This window comes from Dama dama, chromosome 5 (genome assembly GCF_033118175.1).
Source record: "Dama dama isolate Ldn47 chromosome 5, ASM3311817v1, whole genome shotgun sequence".
Taxonomy (NCBI): Eukaryota; Metazoa; Chordata; class Mammalia; order Artiodactyla; family Cervidae; genus Dama; species Dama dama.
This window is the reverse complement of record NC_083685.1, coordinates 9,460,876-9,480,949: the sequence shown is the minus strand read 5'-3', so window position 1 is coordinate 9,480,949 and position 20,074 is coordinate 9,460,876. Positions and strand designations below refer to the sequence as shown.

The window sequence follows — 20,074 nt, the reverse complement described above, 5'->3', positions numbered from 1 at the left end:
AGCTGAGGCAGACGTTCTTCCCAGCACCCTGATTCCTGGCAGTGACCCCAGGCAGAACCTAGAGAGACAAAACCCTGGTGTCTGGGGGAGGGGAGGGAGACTGCTCTAAGGCCGCTCTTACCCACCTCCCCTGAAGACACTGGGAAAGAAGCCAGCTGCCCCCTAGTGGCCAAGGGCAGAAGCGCAGAGCCATTCAAACCGAATCCTGCACTCTCTGCCCCAGCGCCCCCACCTTCTTGTCGACCCGGGGCTCCGAGAGCTGCCGGTAGTAATGTGCTGGCTACCAGAGGTTTTGAGTGGATTCTGACATTTCATAAAGAGCCCTTACTTGCAATATAAAGTTCCAGTAGGGCAAGATGGGTGCCAGACACTGGCTACCGGCACTCAAGTCTCTTTTCCCCATCCAGTCAATTTTAGAGAGGAAGGAATATTTGACGACCAAAGCCAGCAGGTTTTGTTTCCATTTCTTAGAAAAGTGTGCAAATTAGTGTGTGCTCATGATTTGAGAAGTTAGGAAGTTTATTTTTTTATTTTTTACTTTTTCAGTTCAGTTCAGTTGCTCAGTCATGTCCAACTCTTTGAGACCCCGTGGACTGCAGCATGCCAGGCCTCCCTGTCCACCACCAACTCCTGGAGCCTATTCAAACTCATGTCCATCACATCGGTGAAGCCATCCAACCATCTCATCCTCTGTCGTCCCCTTTTCCTCCTGCCTTCAATCTTTTCCTGTATCAGGGTCTTTTTCAACGAGTTGGTTCTTCGCATCAGGTGGCCAAAGTATTGGAGTTTCAGCATCAGTCCTTCCAGTGAATATTCAGGACTGATCTCCTTTAGGATGGACTGGTTGGATCTCCCTGCAGTCCAAGGGACTCTCAAGAGTCTTCTCCAACACCAAAGTTCAAAAGCATCAATTCTTCAGCACTCAGCTTTCTTTATAGTCCAACTCTCACATCCACACATGACTACTGGAAAAACCATAGCTTTGACTAGATGGAACTTGGTTGGTCAAGTACTGTCTCTGCTTTTTAATTGGAGTAGAATTGCTTTACAATGCTGTTAGTTTCTGCCATACAACAACATGAATCAGCTGTAAGTACACATGAGCTAAGAAGTTCCTCCTGAGCTAGGAAATTTAAAATCCCCCTTTCTGGAAAAGCAGGCTGGAGCTGTGCTGACAGGCTGAGAGTTTGATGTTTGGGCATCCATCCTGTCCACCAGGGCCATCTGGAGAAACTCTGCCCTATCCTATGGATACATACAACCAAGTGACCCAAAGCCCTTTCCACTAAGAAAGTGGCTGGAGAAGGGACAGGAGAGAGGCGGCAGGTATGGGTGACGGGAGACTACCAGACCCTCCCATTTCTTTCTAGACATGGAAAGAAGTGAGTGAAGCACTGTTTAATCAAGATCTTTTTATTTCCCCTTTGCCATCTTGTCTGCAACCCCCTCGGATACAGACCAAAAGGTACTGCACATCGACCCTGCCTTTGGCCGACCCTCAGGCCAGATGGAAGGCAGAAGGCAAAGATCACCACCCAAACACCCCAGGAAGGCTTCCTGGGGGAGGTGGGACAGACAGGCAGGAGTGCAGAGGCGGAGGAAGGGAGAAGGTCCGCTGCTCTGTGAACCAGACCCCTGCATGTGGCATCTAAGCAGCTCAGCCAGGGAGTCTCTGGGGCCGTGGAAATTTCCAGGAGGCTGGGAAAGAGGCCCTCTTGTCTCAGACGGCCACACACCCCCCACTGATGGGCTGGCTCAAGAGAATGTTGTAGAACACAGACCACGGCTTCCGGGCAGCCTGGCTCATGGTGTGGAACGAGGGGCACAGCTGGCGGGAGGGGTGTCACAGAGGGGCTGGGGGCCTCCCGTCAGCATCAGGAGCTGGGCATCCACTGGCCAGCACAGAAGCCAACTTCAGCACCTAGAGGAATCTGGGAAGGGGCTTCGTGGTAGGGCTGTAGCTGCGTGGGCTCCTTTCAGAGGCTGTCCAGAGCATGCTGGACAGAGGCGTCCAGGGAGGCAGCCGTGTGGACAGACACACCAGCGGCACCAATGCTGGTTTCCCAGCAGTCAAAGCCACAGTCTCTCAGCGCCCGCTTCGCGGCCTCTACCTCCGGCCGTGCCAGATCTGCGGGCAGGAAGGGCAGCAGGTCACTCCCACCATCGGCTCCCTCAGAGAACATTCAGCCCCGCTTGCAGCACAGGCAGGGGACCGTTGTTCCTGTTGTAACGCCGAGCCTGCCATCCTCCACGGGAAGGTTATGGACCCCTGAGTCAGGTGGAACCTGGCCGTGGGGCCTCAAATGACGTCCCCTCTCTGAGCCTCATCTCCTCATCTAGGGGTGGGGCTGACAATGAGAGCTACCCCTCAAGGGTTACGGAGAGGCTGACACGGGCTACGACAGGTGGAGGGCCTGGCCCAGTGTACCGCACACACTCCAGGAATGTTCTCCCGCCATCGTCACTGCCCCTGAACTAGGCCCCCACAGTCAAGGTCGGCCAAAGTTAAGGCGCGGCCTCTCTTTGAGGCCTGGGAGTCCTACTGCGGGTAAGGGGACTGCTGTGGGCTTACAGCAAAGCAAGAGGGAGAGCAGGACGAGAAAAGGAAGGAGATGGAGAGGAAGCCAACGGAAAGCAGCGGTGACTCAATGCCCCAGCACAGGGCGTGCTGCTGTAAGCCCGCTCCTCAGCCCTGCTCTTTCCCCAGAGACTAAAGAGGGTAGAGATATGTTTCTTTTGTAGCAAGGTCAGTCCCCGTCCTGGCCACATCAGGAGGTGACAGCAGGGAGTGCAAGGCCGGTAGTGGTGGTGGTGGCGGTAGACGGTGACAAGGCCTTGGTCATTTCTCAAGCTTGTGCTTGGCTTGGCAGGTAAGGAGATGGGAGGAACAAGCCCTGTGCCAGGCTCTCTGAGTATGTTTTACTTCCTTGAATCTGGGCAATGATTTTGCATAAACTAGATGCTATGTAGGCCCAGAGAGGTTAATTCCCTTGACCAAGGCCACACAGCAGAGGTGACTGTTCACAGGCTTCTTTCTCCTCCCCCAAGAACTGCCCGCGTGGAAGCTTTGTGGGCGCCCAGGCTGGCAACCCCGCCCGCCCCCGGGGTACCTGGCCTGAGGAGCGTGATGCCACAGCCGCCGCCGCCCGCGCCAGTGAGCTTGCTGTGCAGTCCGTGGGCCGTGGTCACCCGGCACAGCTGGTCCAGCGAGGCATGGCCCACACCAAGGGCATTCAGATGGTGCTGGTTCATGTCAATGAGCTCCTGGGGAGAAGGTTCTCTGTTCTGGCTTGGCCTGCCTGAGCTGAGGTCCTGGGCCCGCCCCATCCATCTGACAGCCGCTGGTCTGGGACCTCAAAAGGCTTTGACTGTCCAGCACACTGTCCTTCTCCACTGATAAAAGAGACCCTCCCCTTCCTGTAGGACTCCCAGTGGGGCTGGGATGGAGCTAGCGATGAGCACACGTCCCAGGTCTGGCCACAGAAGGCTCTGGCCGTGGGGACTGGTCAGACAATAAGAGCCCTCCCAGGGTTTACCCTGCCTCTTTCCACTGGAGCTGCTAAAACTGGCCACCCTCAGAGACACGCCGCCGGAGTTATCTTCCCCGCATATGTTCTCAGAGAAAACATTGAAGACAGAGAAACATTTCAGACGAGGTTGTCTTTGGCCCCTGGATTCAGCTATGCCTGAAGCTGTCGCCTCTGATCTTCCCATTTAGAAGTCAATAAATTCCTTTTCTGCTAAAGCCTGGTTGAGATGGATTTTGGGCATTTACGGAAAAAGTCTCAAGTAATATGCTATCCTACTGCTTCCTCAGGAACCAACTTTCAAAATGAGAATGGGTGTGTATAGTTCTAACTAGGTCATGAGTTGGGGGAATTGCTAAATGTTTGTTCAGATTTCTCTGATTATGGATAATAAAATTCCTACTCTCCTGCAGATCAAACAAGAGGCAGGTTGACAAAATAAAAAAGCTTACAATCTCCAGTGCCCAGGCATTCCCTATTTATATTTCATTTACTCCAGTGGTGTCAGCAAATCCCATCAAAATGCCAGGCACCTTGCTAGATGTTGGGGCTCTAAGAATGAACTCTAGTCCCTGCTGTTGGGAAGTTATGAACGTGGGATCTGAAGGCAGCTGAGCCTGGGTTTGAGTTCCGGCTCTGACACTTCTTGGTTGCATGTTTTGGGATGAGGTCTTTCAGCTGAGCCTCAGTTTGTGTGCTGCATGCTGAGTCATGTCTGACTCTTTGCGACCCCTTGGATTGTAGCCCACCAGGCTCCTCTGTCCGTGGGATTCCCCAGGCAAGAATACTGGAGTGGGTTGCTATTTCCTCCTCCAGGGGATCTTCCTGGGATTGAACCTGAGTTTCTTGAGTCCCCTGCATTGGCAGGTGGATTCTTTATCACTGTGCTACCTGGAAAGCCCCTGGGCTCCCCCTTGTAAAACAGGGATTCTAAGAGTATCTGCCTTGTTGCCAGGAGGATGGAATTAGGCGTCTTTCCCGTGAAGTCTGGCACAAGGTAAGTGCTCGGCAAACATCAGCTGCTATTAGTACTTTTATGCTTCATTTACTGTATCCCCATTTTTCAAAGAAGAAAACTGAGGCTCAGAGGGGAGAGTGACATGCTTAAGGCTGCTGAGCTGGGAAGGGCTGAGCCGGCACCGGCAAGTGGGTCTGCCTGATGTGACGCGCGCGCCTCTCGCCTCTGAGAGCACCCTTGGCCTCCCTGTCACCACCCTCTCCTTGCCGTGTGCGGCTTCACAGCGCGCAGCTCTGCCCCGGGGTCCCGGGAGGACCTGCGTGCCAGGAGGATGCCCGTCATGGGGCTGTGTGCCGAGGCCCACCTGGTTCTTCTGCCCGGGGCCGTCGGGCAGGATCATGTCTGCCTCTCCCCGGCAACCTGCCTCCTGCACCCCAGCACTTGTGACAAACGAGCAGACATGCGTGATGGCCTGGTGGCAGCCCTGGGTATCTTTCACCGGCCCTGGGGGCTGGAGGGGAGGGGAAATTTCTGGGGCCTTTCTCGGTGCCTGAGCACCAGGTGTCAGGTTGCCAAGGCAGGTCCCAGACACCTGTCACATTCTGATCCAAAATCTGTCAAGGATCGGATGACAGGCTGTGACACAGGAGAACAGCTCGCTGGTGTGAGTGCAGAGCTGTCCGGGAGGTGAGCTGCACATTTCAGCAGCTGCCGCAGCCAAAAATATACACACTGTATAATCGACGTGCTGTTCTGAGGCATTCTCCAGGGGCTCAACGGGGTGTATTTTAGGCAGCACTCCATCATTATTAATTTCCTCCTCAGGAGGACTGTGTTCCCTTCCTTTCTACGTGAAACGAATCGAGAACCAGCGGGAAAAGGCTGAAGGGATGGAGGGAGATAGCTGGGGGAATGAGGGCAAAAGCCTGGAAATGAATTAGATGGAATCCCTGCACTGAGCCATCTTAAAAATTTGGGGGGATTCCCTGGTGGTCCAGTGGTTAGGAATTGGTGCTTTCAGTGCCCTGGACGAGGTTCAATCCCTGGTCAGGGAACTAAGATCCTGCAAGCTGTGCAGTGAGACCAAAAAAAAAAAAAAGTTGACTAAAGGAATAAACGAACAAGTCACTGACTCCAAACTCAGCCACTCACTAGTTGAAACACCTCAGAGAAAGTCATTCTCTTTACGTCGTGGTGTTTATGTCTGTAACAGGGTGGCAACATACCCACTTCACAGGTAGGCTGCTTGAGGATTAAGTGAGGAATCATCTGTGAAGAGACTTGGAGAGTACCAGCTCCCACTCATGACAGGGGCTGCAGACTCAAGTGCCTGCAGCAGGACAGGGGGGCCCCAGGCAGCGGCTGCGGGCGACGATCAGGGAGTGGTGGGGAAGGTGGAGAATCGGAGACCCCAGGGCCTCTCTCGAGGCGGCTCCCTGAGCACCTCTGGCTGACCCGCTGCAGCACAGCCATGTTAGCCGGGCCTGCCGGATCCTCTGGTTCTTCCACGGAAGCCAGGGGCTTTTTAATGCCAGTCCACATTCACTGGGCCAGATGGGCCAGGTCTGGGAATAAGCCCATGCCCTCTGGCTGAGCTGGTGGCTCATCGGGCATTGTGCTCCTGTATTGCCCATGTAATCTCACTTCATTCTTAAGACACTCCAGTGAGGTCAGGATTCAGACGCGGGCCTGATGAAATCCCATGTGTGAGGTCTCAATCTCTGAGCTAGATTTAGGCAAAGGGTGGGGGCTGGAGCATTGATGAAAGATTTCAGACCATGTCTGATCCACAGCATGTGAGAGATAGCTACGGCGTGAACTTGATGTATTTAGTACTAACTAAATGTACTTAGCAAACAGAGTAGGAAAGAAGTGGCCAGGGGAGAAATCGCTCCTGGAATTATGGAGGACCGTGTCCTTACACACATGACCCCAAGCCTGGCCCGCTGCACTTATTACACACTAGACACCACCCTCAGGGGTGTCTGTGTTCCCTTGATTGCTCCCAGTCACTTGGGAAGAGGCTTCAAGAGAAGACCCACTTGTTTACGGGTGCACACACAGGCTCCAGGCCCAGCCTCTGCGTTTTAGCTCCCAGGGATTCCGAGCGCAGACGGGCAGCCACTGCCCGGGCCAGCGCCGCGGGTGGGGGACCCCGAGCCTGCAGCTGGGCTCTTACCTCCAGCACGAGGTAGTGCTCCGGGGTGGGGGCCGCCGCCATCTCCCCCAGCACCCGCTCACACTCCAGGGAGATGGCGTCTATGGAGGTCAGGAGAGGGGCCACGATCTCCGGAAACTGCAGGGAAAGGAGACGAGTGCCCGTGAGGCCTAGGGGTCGGCAGACACCTGGTAGAGGGGGAAGGTGACCCCATGGCCCACACCCATCCACTGAGTGAACCCCTCTCCTTCGGGCTTGGTCCCTGCCTTGCCTGGCCACCACGGACCCAAGCAGAGAGGAGGTTCTCACTGCAAAGGCAGCTTAAGGATTCCTGTCCTGCCTCCTTGCTGGGCTGTGGGTGCACGGAGCCTCCCCAAGTCCATGCCCCCCCCCACCCCCTCCCCCCACTAACCCAGGAGGCAGAAGGAGGGCTCGGACACCCAAACGTAAGTGTCGTGGCCCCACCGGGAACACTCCCGGGAGTGGAACCAGCAGTACCTTCAGCAGCTGGCTCCTGACGTTGGCCACCAGGGCCTTGGTGCTGCGAGGCACTTTGGTGTTGATCAGCAGGATCTTCAGAGCTGGTGGCCTGCAGGGCAAAGAGGGTCCAAGGTGAGCCCAGGACAGGGCAGCTGGGCCAGGGCTGGGGGCCCTCCTGGACTCTGCCCCACCCTGACCCAGGGCAGGAAGTGGAGGCCCAGGGAGGTGAGCTGGAGACAGGTCTGGGAAGCAGGGTTCCTGATGCCCAGTTGCGGGTGCCCATAGCCGCATCCCCAGTTTGGCCCCAAGGCAGACAGTTGTTTTCCTTTGGCTTGTGACTCGCTCCTCCATTCAGTCGTTTCAACCTTGAGTGAATGTGCAGAGGGCCCAGCATGCATGGAGTTAGAAGTTCAAAGGCGCCACCACCAAGGGTACAAGAAGGGGCTGAGGCTCTATCCTGTGGGCCACCCCAGGGAGCTGGAGGGAAGGGTGCTGGAGAATCAAAAAGCCATGGGACCAGGGATGGGTCATGGATGGGGAGAGTCGGGTCCCAGTGTTGTGAGCCTGTTCATGCCCTGCCTCATTGGTGCCCAGACCTGGCAGGACCCCAGGTGTGGTCAGAGGGAGTTAGTCACGCCCAGGTAGGAGAATGGATGCCCCAGAGTGGTCACGGTCAGCTGGCCCTCCAGCACCACCACGCTGTCCTCACCTGCCCTCTGGGCCCTATAATCCCTCCCCAAACCACAGCCCCAATGGTCCTTGTGGTTGGCTGTCTTTGGAAACTTAAGCAACCGTTTCTTGTCATCTTGTCTGCCTTTCAGAGCACTGCCCCAAGGCTGGGGACAGGGGGTGGAGGACCTGAATGAGCTCTGGCCGGAGACGGCTGCAGACGGACAGGCCCCCAATACCTTTATTCGCTTTTCTTTTCACCAATCGAGGCTGTAAAATCCAGCAGGGCTGGGAAAGGCTGCCAGAAACCTGCTTGATCTCACCGCCCATAAGCCCATGAAATTAATATCGATTCTCAGCCTTGGAGGCCGGCTTTTCTTTTTTTTTTTCACTTTACAAAAGATGAACATTCTATTTGGCTTTTCTCTTCCCTTAAAAGACAAGCCGTTCCTCAAAAGGGCAGTGTTCTGGGAGGCTGCGTCTTGATCCACTTGGCAAACAATGCATTTTTTTTTTTTTTTTATTGAGAAGCACCATGTGTGGTTTGGGGGGAAAGGGCTTCTTCTTAAGCCATGGGCAGGATTAATGTGGAGTCTGGCCTCGCGGCTTCTCAGAGAACCTGCCATCTGCTCACCGCAGCGCCCTGCAGCCAGCGACAAAGGTCGGTCGCTCACTCTGTGTCCCCATCTATCCGGGTGGGAGGAGTCTGGGTATCATGTCTTCATCTCTCTTAAATAAAGTCCTTTGCAAACGGGCCTGCTGCCAGCCCTGCCAGCCCCACAAAACTCAGGACTCCTGTGACATCCAGTGATCACCCCCTAGGGCCACATCCTCTAAGTGCTGTGTGATCTGGGCCAGGTGACATCCCCAAGCTCATCTCATCTCCCTCCTCCCTGGAGCTCACTCCACTCAGCCACCCTGGCCTCGTAGCTGCTGTTCAATACTTCAGCCCCACTCCTGCCTCAGGGCCTTTGCACATGCATCTCTGCTGCCAGGGACCTGCCCCCTGGCCTTGGCACTCTGCTCAAATGCCATCCAGGCAAAGGGCTCCAGTTCCCTCCTTCACGTCCCAGCCCTTACTCTCCTTCTGTGTACTGAGGCCGTGGGGATGGCCTGCCGTGTCCTTACAGAGCCAACTGTCCAGGGATCGTCTCCTCCCACAAAGTGGGGGCTCCGTGAAGGTGGGACTTTGGGTTCCCTGCTGAGACCCCAGCACCCGGTTCAGAGATACTTATGGACTGGATGGATGAATTCCGTCAGGAAAGAGTAAAAAGCACTCATAGATACAGTTTCTGCCATGGACTCTCATGCCTAGGACTCCCATTCTATAAATGAGAAGACAGAGGTCTTCAGGAAAGTGACTCACCTGAGGGCCCACAGCAGGCAAATGGCAGAGCCAGGCTCCAACTGGACCCCGGGACCCCAGAGCACCTGCTGCTCCCTGTCCCCCTGGAACTGCACACACTTTTGGGCCTCTCCCCCGCCTCCCGTGCCTGGGAGACCCTCCATCGCTCACTCTTAATCACCCCCGCAGGCCATGAGCCTGCCCGGCCACATCTGCACTGGTCTTCTGAGCCCAGGGCCAGCTCAGGGCTTAGGATACGACAGGCTCGCAGGAAAGAGACCTGCCCCTGCCCCATCAAGGACTCCCCAGATCTGCAGCCCAACGGTGACCTCCCTGCTGTCAGCCCCGACAACTTAGAGCCCCAAAAACACCTTTGTTCCAGATTGACAGCACGACTATCTCCTCTGAGAGACCGTGGGCTGCAGGCGGACTGGGCCCAGACACTCAGCCTCCCACCCTTGCTCCTGATCTCACCACATGCGGGTTCAGGCCACCCGGCAGAGCCACTTACCCCTGGGGACCAGACCTCCCATTCCCTCCCCGCCATCACTTCCACAAGCAGCCAGAGGAAGCTGCTCCACCCTCCTGAATGGCCCTGCTCCCTCCTCCGTGTGGTGCAGGGGTTGTCACTCGGGGGACTTGCCCTCCAGGGGCCGTGTGACAACATCTGGAGCTATCTTTGGTTGTTGCACTGGAGACGGGGGAGGGGCTACAAGCCTCTAGTGGGCAGAGTCCAGGGAAGCTACTAAACATCCCATGCTGCCCAGGACCGGTCCACCCACAAGGAATTCTCCAGCCCCAAATGTCCACAGCGCTTAGGCTAAAGGAATGCTGACCTGGAGCTTCGGAAAGGCAGGTCTGGCTTCTGGAAGCTGACAGACCAGGCGGGAGAAGAAGCTACAAGTGTAGAGAGAAGGGGTCCACACCATGGCCTGCCAGGCCCCTGAGCCCCGAATGCAGCAGCCCGACTGGAGGCAGCAGAGGTCCGGGACCTGCTGTCTGGCTGCCAAGAAGACCATCCTGGCTGCAGAAGGTGAGAGGCCCTGGGACCCTCAGAGTGTGGCAAGGCCCCCGCAAGGCAGCAGAGTGCCCTGGGACAACCATCATCCCCCACCCCCGTTTGATGGGGAGGGTTCAGGGGCTCAGAGGGTTCCTCTGGCTGCAGGCTCACGCCCGGCCCCTGCCGGTCCCACCCTGAAAGCAAACAGAACAGAGGAGACTGGAGTTTAATACACACACGTGTGATTCCAGTGCCTCTGAAAGGAGGGAGGAAGGAAATCCACAACAGGCTGAAAGCTGCCAAACGTCCCTCCACTAGGCCTCCCATGAGCCTCCTGTGGGCTCCAGTCCTGCTCAGACATGGTGGCGTCACTACGGCAACTGCCACAGAGTCTACTGGTGGCTCATGTGTGCATGTCTGTCTCTAACCACCCAGAACTATATCCGAGATCCATTTTTATACCAAGGGTCCTAGGGTAGGGTCAGCTGGAACACAGGAAGGAATCACTTCTTGTTTACTAAACGGATGGATGGATGAACTGCTAACTGAAGGAGTGCCTGGGGGAACAGCCACATTCTGGAAGCGGAATGGCCCAGCCTCGCCTGACCACCCGCTCTGATCTCTTGGCAACTTCAGAGCTTAAGTGGAGAGGAAAGAGCAGGCTTCCTCATGCCCACGGCCTGTGGGACCACATGGGGGAGGGGAATGCCTGGGGCACCTGCTCTGGGTTCCTTCACAAAGAAATGGGGCTCCCCCTCCCCCATCAGATGCAGAAGCTGCGGCTCCCCCAGAATTACCTCTTTAAAGATGAAATCTTCCCTTGTTGGTATCGGAGCGCTCCTCCTAAAGAGAACAGGTGGGTCAGGGTCACAGGAAAAGCTCTGTATCTGAGCCTCCTGGGAGAGGGGCTAGATTGGGGCTGAGGAGGTGTCACCATAACTGACTCAGCCCCGTAACGAGGCATCTCAGCTTCAAGGACCAAAGGCCCAGGAGGGCGTGGAGGTGCTCCGTGCCCAGGGCCGGGGGTCCCTCCCCTCCGTCCAGGCGTCCCTGGACAGGCCGCAGGGTGATGCGGTGGAGGTGGGGCCAGAGGGCATCCAGCTGCAGTGAGCAGGCATCCTCCCCAGAGGGGAGGCCGACTCATGTGGTCTGCAGCCCCCATGGCAGTGGTTCTGCAGCTGCGCCCTCTGGATCCCTGGGGGCGGGGATCTCGCTGAAACCACGGCTTCCCAGGCCCTGGCCCACCCCCGGAGATTTGGATCGGGAAGGTGGGAAACCCTGAAGTTCCTGTCCCCCTCCATCAGGAAAATGCTATCCTCTTCAGAACACACTGACTGTATGTTCATCCCAAACCATGGAGCCTGGGCGGCTACGCCTGTCACAGGAATTTCTAAAAAGAACAAAAACTGAGAACGCAGGCCCAAGGCAGCACCTACCCCAGGTGCTGACGGCGTTGTCCACTCCAGACGGGTTCCCGTGAATCACCCTCTCCCCCTGGAAGGCCCACTTATTAATTAACTCCAAGTTCTCCTCGGTCCACCTGAAGGAGACACAGAGATTCATCTTTACCGTCCTTGGTGGTGAATGGGGAGCTGGGGGTCACTGAGGGCAGCAGAGGGCCGGGGTCACAGGCGGGGCTTGCTGGAGACCAAAAGGCGAAGGGGTTTGGGCCCCCAAACTCAGAAAGAAGACAAATAAACAGCTCCGAACCTCTCTGGCTAAACAGCAGGCCCTGAAGAGCACTCCTGCCCAATGCAGCGGAGAGACCTGAGGCTTGGAGTTCACGGGGTTCTGCTTTGCCTCTCGTGAGCTGAAGGACTCTGGGCCTCTTGCCGGCCCTCTCTGAGCCCCTATCTCCCCCTCTGGAGGAACGCAACTCCTGCCTCCTGAGCGTGTGGGCCCGTTGGCCCCAGCCCTCTCTGGATTCCTCCCCAGGAGGGGTGTGGACTCACCATGACAGTGCGAGTATCACTTGAAAACCTGCGAGGCCCACATGCGGCCACGTGCTCAGCCCTACCGCCCCGCTCTCTCTCAGCTCTCATGTCCCTTCTGTGCGGTCCCTGCCCTGAGACCCACAGAAGCTGCTGGGGCCATGCAGCTGAGCTGTGGACTAAGCAGGGGGCTGGGCTGAGCCCCATTCTGCCGCCAACTCACTGGGTGTCGTTGAGCAGCCGCTCACCTCTGACCCTCAGTGTCCTCCTTCGGGAAACAGGGACAAAGGTGTCAAATCACAGAGGACATCATGGGATGGAAAAGCACACTGGTGCTCTGCAAAACGCCCAGGGGACAGTGTGTATTCCACCTGGGGTCTCTGTCCTGGAGTCACTCCAAGCCCGGTCCACCCACTCCTTCGCTGTGGCGCCTTGGGAAAGTCAATCACCCTCTCTGAGGTGCTTTCCTCAAGGGTCAGATGAGGATTTTATGGACCTGAGACTCACCCAATGGTTGTGAAGCTATGTTTAACAGTCAGTCAACACTGCTTAGAGCTACTGATTACCCAGGGCCGAGCACTGTGCTACAGGCTTCCCCTAATGGACCATGTGTAGTCCTCACAATAACCTCTCAGGGAAGGTACAGTCACCACCCTCTTTCTTAAGAAGAGGACGCTGAGGCTCCAACAGGTGAAACAGCATCCCCAAGACCACGGTGCCACTCACGGTGACATCAGAACCACATCGGCTTGTCAGAGCCCGAGCTTATAACTACTGACCTTTGGGGTGCTGACAAGACTCACTCACTTGTTCAATATACACTGAGCATCTACTATGTGCCTGTGACTAAGCGCACACAGATGTGGTCCCTGACTACTTGCAGCCTTGGAGTCTAATGCAGAATGGATGTCAGGAAGTCACCGGTATTTAACTATAGCCTCCGAGAAGTGCAGTGCCGATTGGACAGAGTGCACCCCATTCTGGAAGGGATGGGGGGGCCTAAGGGACAAGGGGTGAGGGTCAGGGAGGCAGGATGTGGGGGCAGAGCTGTGCAGCCTGTGCCGTGCCTGGGACTGGATAAGAGCTGGCCCTTTCCAGGATCACAGATGAGCTGGGAGCGAGGTGGGGAAGGGGCACCTGAACACGGCCCAGGGTCCGGTCCACTCAGCAAACTTGACTCTTTCTTCTGATTGGAAGACACTGGGGCAGGGAGGGTGGGGACCAGGTCTGGTCTCCCTATCGGTTCTGAGAAGCAGTGATGGGTCTTCAGGGGAGGTGGGGGAACTAGGTGCAAAGAAGCAGGACAGGAAAGACCACACGCATACTTGGACACCCATAGGCGTGCATATGCACGCACACACCCGCAACCACCCTTATCTTTTGAAAGGCAGAGCTGGTCTGCCAGTCCGTGGGCAGATGTCTATTTGGGCGACCCAGGCCACCTGGCCTCCACTGCTCTGCACTAGAATCAGCGATCAGCATGAGGTACTGAGCGGCGGTCCTGTCGCCTCTGTCCTGTGTCACCACCTTACCCTGGAATCAGCACGTGTCAAGGCTGGAAGCTCCCCCACCCCCACCCAAGAGTTCATCAGGTGCAGCCACTCCTTTTCAGATGAAGAAACAGAGCCCCAGAGAGAAGCGAGTTCACAGGCAAATGTGACTGCGATTCCGGAAAAACAGCCCCCCTGCAGCTGCAATCGCTCATTACCTGTCAGATGCCTGCCAAGGCTGTCTCCACCGGCCCCCACCCCCCGGAGTGTGAGCCCTTCAGAGCAGCCCAGACCGGGAATCCTATCAACAGCCCCCGGACCCACTGTGGCCACAGGGACCTAACTGAGCTTTGGGCCTTGGCAAGCAGCACACCCTCCCTGACACAGCACAGCTAGGCCCACGCGGCTGCTACTGGAAGCTCCCCAGCAAGAGGGCTCCTGGAGCCATGAGGGCCCAGGACAGGCCTCGGCAAAAAGCTGCCAGGCTGGATGCTGCAGCCTCATTCCCAACTCCCAGGACAAATTGCATTATCTGTGCTCGGGCTGGTTTCTCAAGTTTCCCTAACTAAGAGAAACGGCCCGCCGCAGCCCTGTCTGGACAAGCCTCGGTGACTCACAGTGAGAACCGCAGAGGAGGTGCTACGACCTCGCGGGCCTGAAGATCAACAGGAGGGGAGACGCCCTGACCGGACCGACGCTCCTTCTGTGTTTCCTTCTCAGCACGCTACTCTGTCTGTCGTAACCATTTGGTACGACCTGGCAATGCCCCCCTGGGTGTTGGTAGCACCGTTTACAGAAACTGGCACTGAGTGAGGCTCCCTGTGGGGGGAGTGGGCTGGTCAGGGTCCCACAGTGAGCTGGTGACAAGGGTGATGGCTCGTCTGATCCACTGCCCTCTACATCCGGGCTCAGGTTCTTTCTAAAAAACCACAGCATGTGAACCTAAAGGAGGCAAGGTCAGAATGAGGTGGCGGGGGGGAGGGAGTGGTGGCAAAGAGCTCAAGTTCTCGATTCAGACCACTGGGTCCAGATCCACTCCACCATCAGAAGCTGTGTGGCCGCCCTGTGCCTCAGCATGCCCAGCTGTAAGGGGCCCACAGGACAGATCTGACCTTGGGGAGCGGTGCCCAGGAGGGACAAGGAGCAGGGGGACGCCTGATTACCTGCTGGCAGCCTCCCCATCCTTCAGCGGGTTTGGGATCTCCTCGCACGCCGTCAGAAGGGCAGCTGCCAAACACACGGAGTAGGCAGCACTGGAGCCCAGGCCGGCCCCAGTGGGCAGCTCCGACCACACAGTGATGTCCAGGCTGGGCAGGGCTCTGAAACACACCGGGCGGCAGCGCTCTGACTCTCCACACAACCCCTTGGAGGGAGGTGCTGTCACCACCCCCATTTTACAGATGAGGAAACTGAGGCTTGGGAAGGCTAAGAACCTCATTCAAGCTAGGAAGTGACCCGGGGTTTGAACCAACACTGTCTGACCTTCAGCCGCACGCAGCCCGTGCCCTGTATCACCCCGTGACACCACCTCAACAGGAATGTCCCTCTCTAAGAGCTGGCTTCCCCACGGGCAGACAACCCAGATCTTATCATAACACAGGCTTCACTCTGCTAATCACAGAGATCCCATGGAGCCTATGGAACATGGAACAAGCGTGTCTCCCTGGCCACGGCACAGAGAAGCCACCCAGCAGATCCGAGAATGGACTCCGGCTTTGGTTCGGCTGAACTGAAAGGCCAGAGGCATTGTGAGTTAAAAAGGCAGGTGTTGTGGGGAGGGAGGTGGGAGGGGGGTTCAGGATGGGGAAACACATGCAAATCCATGGCTGATTCATATCAATGTATGGCAAAAACCACTACAATATTGTAAAGTAATTAGCCTCCACTAATATAAATAAGTGGAAAAAAAAAAAGATCAACTGAGGAAAAAAAAAAGGCAGGTGTTGAACTGAAGAGAATGGAATTGATTTCCCCTCTCTCAGCACTTACTAACTAGCTATGTGGCCCAGAAAGTCTCTAACTCTCTGGGACCCAGTTTCTCCCTGTGCAAAATGGAGAGGGTGTCCTTCTCGTGAGGTTGCTGTGAATACCTAAAGCAGACCATATATATATATACACACATATATAGGGTCTAGCAAGGTGGGCTTCCCTTGTAACTCAGTCAGTAAAGAATCTGCCTACAATGCGGGAGATCTGGGTTCGATTCCTGGGTCAGGAAGATCCCCTGGAGAAGGAAATGGTAACCCACTCCAGTATTCTTGCCTGGAGAATCCCATGCACAGAGGAGCCTGGCAGGCTATAGTCCACGGGGTCGCAAGAGTTGGACACAACCAAGTGACTAAGCCACCAACTAAACAATCACCAGTATGGTGCCTGGAATGCAGCAAGGATAGCTGATGGGTATTCAGAGCCTGGAAGGCAGCCCATGTGCTGTCTAGCGGCCAAAACTTGGGCTCAATCTGGGGGGCAGGCTGCACCTGGGCTCCCTGCCCCAACGGCACACATACCTCTGACCCTGGCAGATAGACAGGTACAAATAGAGGAAGGCCAGCACAGACAGGCGCTCGGGGTCCATGCAGTCCTCGGGGAAGCCTGCCACCTCCTTCAGCTTCTCCACATGCTCCGGGGTGAGCGCTGCACCGTCACTGTGCCCTGTCACACAGGCAAACAAGTGTACACGGGGGGATGAGGAGGCCTCGGTGCTTTTATAGACACCAGAACACAAAGCAACTGAGCCATTCCAGGCATCAGAATCTGGACAGACGTGGGCTCAGGGTCCGAGCACCACAGCCGAGGCTGTCGGTGGACTCCAGGCTTGGGAGGCGGACAGGCCTGGGTTTGGGTGGGTCCTGACTGTGCCAAAGACTGGTTTTCTGACCTTGAGTAGGGGACTTAATCTGTCTGCACCTCAGGTAACAGGGGTATCTCCTCCCAGGATTGTTGTAGAGATAATAAAAAAAGGTACAGAAAACCCTTAGCACTGCTCCTGGCATGTAGTAAGGGCTTAATTGCTAGTAGTTTTCAAACACACACGCATATACACGTGTGCACACACACACATATCACTCAAAGGCCTGGGTTTGACCTCCATGGTACAATATCAAAACTAAAGCCATGAGGCTTCCCTGGCAGTCCAATGGCTAAGGTTCCAGGGTCCCGGGGCAGGCGGCCCAGATTCGATCCTTGGTCAGGGAACTAGATCCCACAGGCTGCAAGTAAGAGTTCACGTGTCACAACTAAATGACCCTGCATGCGGCAACTAGATATCCTATGTGCTGCAACTAAGAACCCAGCGCAGCCAAATAAGTATATAGATATATTTTTAAAAGATTCCCCAGTAACTTAAAAATTGCTACAAAATATTTAAAAACACAGACACACAAATTAAAGGCCATATTACTTCCCCAATATTGCCCTCTCCCAAAACATAATTAGTGAGAAAAGGACACGCACATAAAGCGAATATGAAAAGTGGAGATTTGCTTGGGTGGAAGGGAACGGCCGGCACGTGGAGAAGGCTTTTAAATTTTAAATAAATTAATATGTTAATAAATAAGTGAAGCTATTCTTACGGGGGACAGGAGAGAAAACACCCCCAGAGTGACTTGCCTTGGGTCCCTCAGGGACAGCCTGGGATGACGGCCCAGCCGTCCTCCTCCTCCTTCTCCTTAGGGCCCAGGCTCTTCCCACACCTGGTTCCTGCTCCCTGCACTTACCCAGAAAGCTGGTGTCCAGCAGCTGAAGGCCGGCCACATCCCAGGCCCTCCTGACGCCAATGTTTGGTAAGTTGAGGCCCACTTTCCCATTGCTGTGGGGCTGAAGCCGGAGGAATGTTCTCAAGTTCAAGGCCACTGCTAGTGCAACCTATAGAACAAAGGGCATGATACCAGCAGTTATCCCAGGGGTTGCTGGCAACATGCATGGCTTCTAACTTAGATACTAGCACGTGGGCCACTCTGAACTATGCCTTTGGCAGACGCTTCTCATCAACCTTGGCACCTTCTTCACAGGCACAACCGCTACCAATCAGTTAGGACTTAATACCTACATGTCTTTTCCTTTCCCACGTAAAACTTCAGAATTTCTCAACACCATGGGACGGCTTCCCTGATCACCGTGTTTTCAAAGATTAATATAAGAACGTGAAAAATGAGAGCATGGAGGAGCGGAGAAAGCATGGCTTTAGGTTCAAGCAGATAGGGTCACTTCTAGCTCTACTGAGGTGTGTGGGACCTTGAACAAGTTGCCAACGCTCTCCTAAGCCTCAACTTCCACAACTGTAAAATAGGACAATAAAAGTTTAACCTCTGAGGACAGTTGTAAGAGTTAAATGAGATATGCATGTCTCAGACTCCTTTGCAGGGTCCTATTCATTTTCCCCAGAGTTTAGTCCTTAAACTTCATCTCTTCTCCACTGAAGCTCACTTCCTAAGTGACTTCATTCCGCCCACATGGCTTTCCATGTCATTTTCTTGCTATCTTACTGGGTGGGCCAGAGAAGTCCTTCAGAGAGCCTTACACCTACCTTTTCTTTGCCCAGCTGGGAAGAAACTGACCTTTCTGATCTCCCAGGCTACACCTCAAGACTTTCTTTCAGCTTGTTTTAAGATTAGCATCAGGGGACTTCCCTGCTGGTCCAGTGGCTAAGACGCCATGCCCCCAGTGCAGGGGGTCTGGGTTTGATTTCCTGGTCAGGAAACTAGATCCCACATGCTGCAACTGTGACCCAGCACAGTCAAATAAATAAATAAATATTTAAAAAATATATTAGCATCAGGGGAATTCCCTGGTGGTCCAGTGGTTAAGAATCTGCCTGCCAATGCAGGAGACACAGGTTTGATCCCTGGTCCAGGAAGATCTCACATGCCGTGGAGCAACAAAGCCTGTGCTCCAGGCCCCTGAGAGCTGCAACTACTGAGCCCACGAACCACGACTACTGAAGCCAACTTGTCTACAGCCTGTGCTCCACAATAAAAGAAGCCACTGCAACGAGAAGCTTGCGCTTGCTGCAACTAAAGACAGCCCTCATGCAGCAACAAAGACCCAGAGCAGCCAAAAATAAATTTAAGAAAGAGAAAAGATTAGTGTCCGGGAGCAGCAGTTCCCAACCCTCAAAGGCTCAGGGGGCCTTGTACCTTGCCATGGACCACGGCATGCTCTCCATGCAGAATGACTTTCCCTGGAGCGGACACCAGCAGGACTTCTGACGACATGGCTCCTGGGAGTCCTTAAAAGGAAAGAGAGAGAGAGGATGGAAGGTCCCCAGACCTCAGAGAATGCCTAATTCAAGCACCCCATGATAACAAAAAAGGCAGCTACATTCAGCACTTGTTATGTGCCCCCAAAGCAGTACAGAGCAGCAATCAGCCTAACATACCAAAAAATCTGAGTTTGAACCCACTGCTCCCCAGTGATGTCATCTTAGCCAGCCACATAGCCATCAAAAAGCCACGAACCTTAAAAGTTACACAGGGACAGTAACTATTTACCTTAATGGGTTTTGAGAAAGTTTAAATAACACAAGCAAAACACTTAGCAGTGTCTGGCACACCACAGTCAGTTAACTGATAGTTCTTTATTACTGACTCTGTTTTTGGTACCAGCTTTTATTATTACTACTATTAAAGGCAGAAATTTAAATGAAATCATGGACTGGAAAGAAATTTTTTCTTGGGCATTTTCAGGCTGTTTCTAACATTTCGCAATTAGAAACAAGCTGCAGAAAAACAGCTGTTACACCTCCTCACCACCCCCCCCCCCCTTTTTTGCACACTTAAGTCAGGATCTCTGCAAGACAGAGTCCTAAAAAGTGACTTGCTGGGTGTGCGTGTGCACATTTTAGATTTTTATAAATAATGCAAAGCTACCCTGATGGCTCAGACGTTAAGGAATGCGCCTGAATGCAAGAGACCTGGGTTCGATCCCTGAGTCAGGAAGATCCCCCAGAGAACGGTCTGGCTACCCACTCCAGTATTCTTCCCTGGAGAATCCCATGGGTAGAGGAGCCTGGCAGGCTACAGTCCATGGGGTCGCAAAGGGTTGGACACGATTGAGCGACTTAAAAAACAGAAAAGAAAAAAAACTATCTATTTAAGGCTTTACTTCAATAGCGTGAGACCTGAACCGAACTCTGAGCTAAGTGCTATTGTGACCCCAGTTCCTCAGGGAGGGAAACTCAGGCTCGGAGTGAGGAGACCTACTGCTTGTCCGAGATTCAAAATCCTGTCAGTTTCCAGGTCGCCGGCTCCTGAGGACGGATTCTCAGAGCTGAGGAGACTGAGCCTGAGAGACCGAGAGCCCAGTCCGGGGTTGTTCTGGGTCTCGGCCTCGAACTTCGCGCCACCCCGCCTCGCAACCCCAACCTCTCTCACCTGTCGCCTCAGGTGTTCTGCTCCCGAAGCCGAGCAGCTCCAGGACTCCATACCCGAGCTCGCGGGTAAGGAGGAGAGGCGGCTTCCTCCTTCTGCCAAGCCAATCAGAGCGCGCGAGCCGAGAGTTCTCTTTACCAATTGGCTT

The 20,074-nt window shown here is 54.8% G+C and overlaps 1 protein-coding gene across 2 annotated transcripts; it reads right to left on the bottom strand.

Moving 5' to 3' along the window:
- Nucleotides 1-1,397: 1,397 nt before the first annotated feature.
- On the bottom strand, nucleotides 1,398-20,071 carry MVK (mevalonate kinase). 2 transcript variants are annotated; one of them, XM_061141713.1, is made up of 11 exons: nucleotides 19,930-20,071; nucleotides 18,694-18,785; nucleotides 17,275-17,422; nucleotides 16,066-16,210; nucleotides 14,722-14,877; nucleotides 11,574-11,677; nucleotides 10,935-10,980; nucleotides 7,142-7,232; nucleotides 6,665-6,781; nucleotides 3,111-3,264; nucleotides 1,398-2,128 (listed from the first exon to the last, which is right to left on the bottom strand). In XM_061141713.1, the coding sequence occupies exons 2-11, from the start codon at nucleotides 18,769-18,771 to the stop codon at nucleotides 1,977-1,979; spliced, it is 1,191 nt and encodes a 396-aa protein (XP_060997696.1). In that variant the 5' UTR covers nucleotides 18,772-18,785; nucleotides 19,930-20,071; the 3' UTR covers nucleotides 1,398-1,976. The 2 variants fall into 2 exon arrangements, with proteins under 2 accessions (XP_060997696.1, XP_060997697.1); XM_061141714.1 differs by lacking the exon at nucleotides 14,722-14,877.
- Between the last annotated feature and the right edge of the window lie 3 nt (nucleotides 20,072-20,074).

Coding starts and splice junctions, on each gene's coding strand:
- MVK (XM_061141713.1), bottom strand. CDS start 18,771: ATGTCGTCAGAAGTCCTGCTGGTGTCCGCTCCAGGGAAAGTCATTCTG. Junction 10,981..11,573: donor CAACGCCGTCAGCACCTGGG/GTAGGTGCTGCC, acceptor TGTTCTCTTTAG/GAGGAGCGCTCCGATACCAA. Junction 7,233..10,934: donor AAGATTTCATCTTTAAAGAG/GTAATTCTGGGG, acceptor TTTGCCCTGCAG/GCCACCAGCTCTGAAGATCC.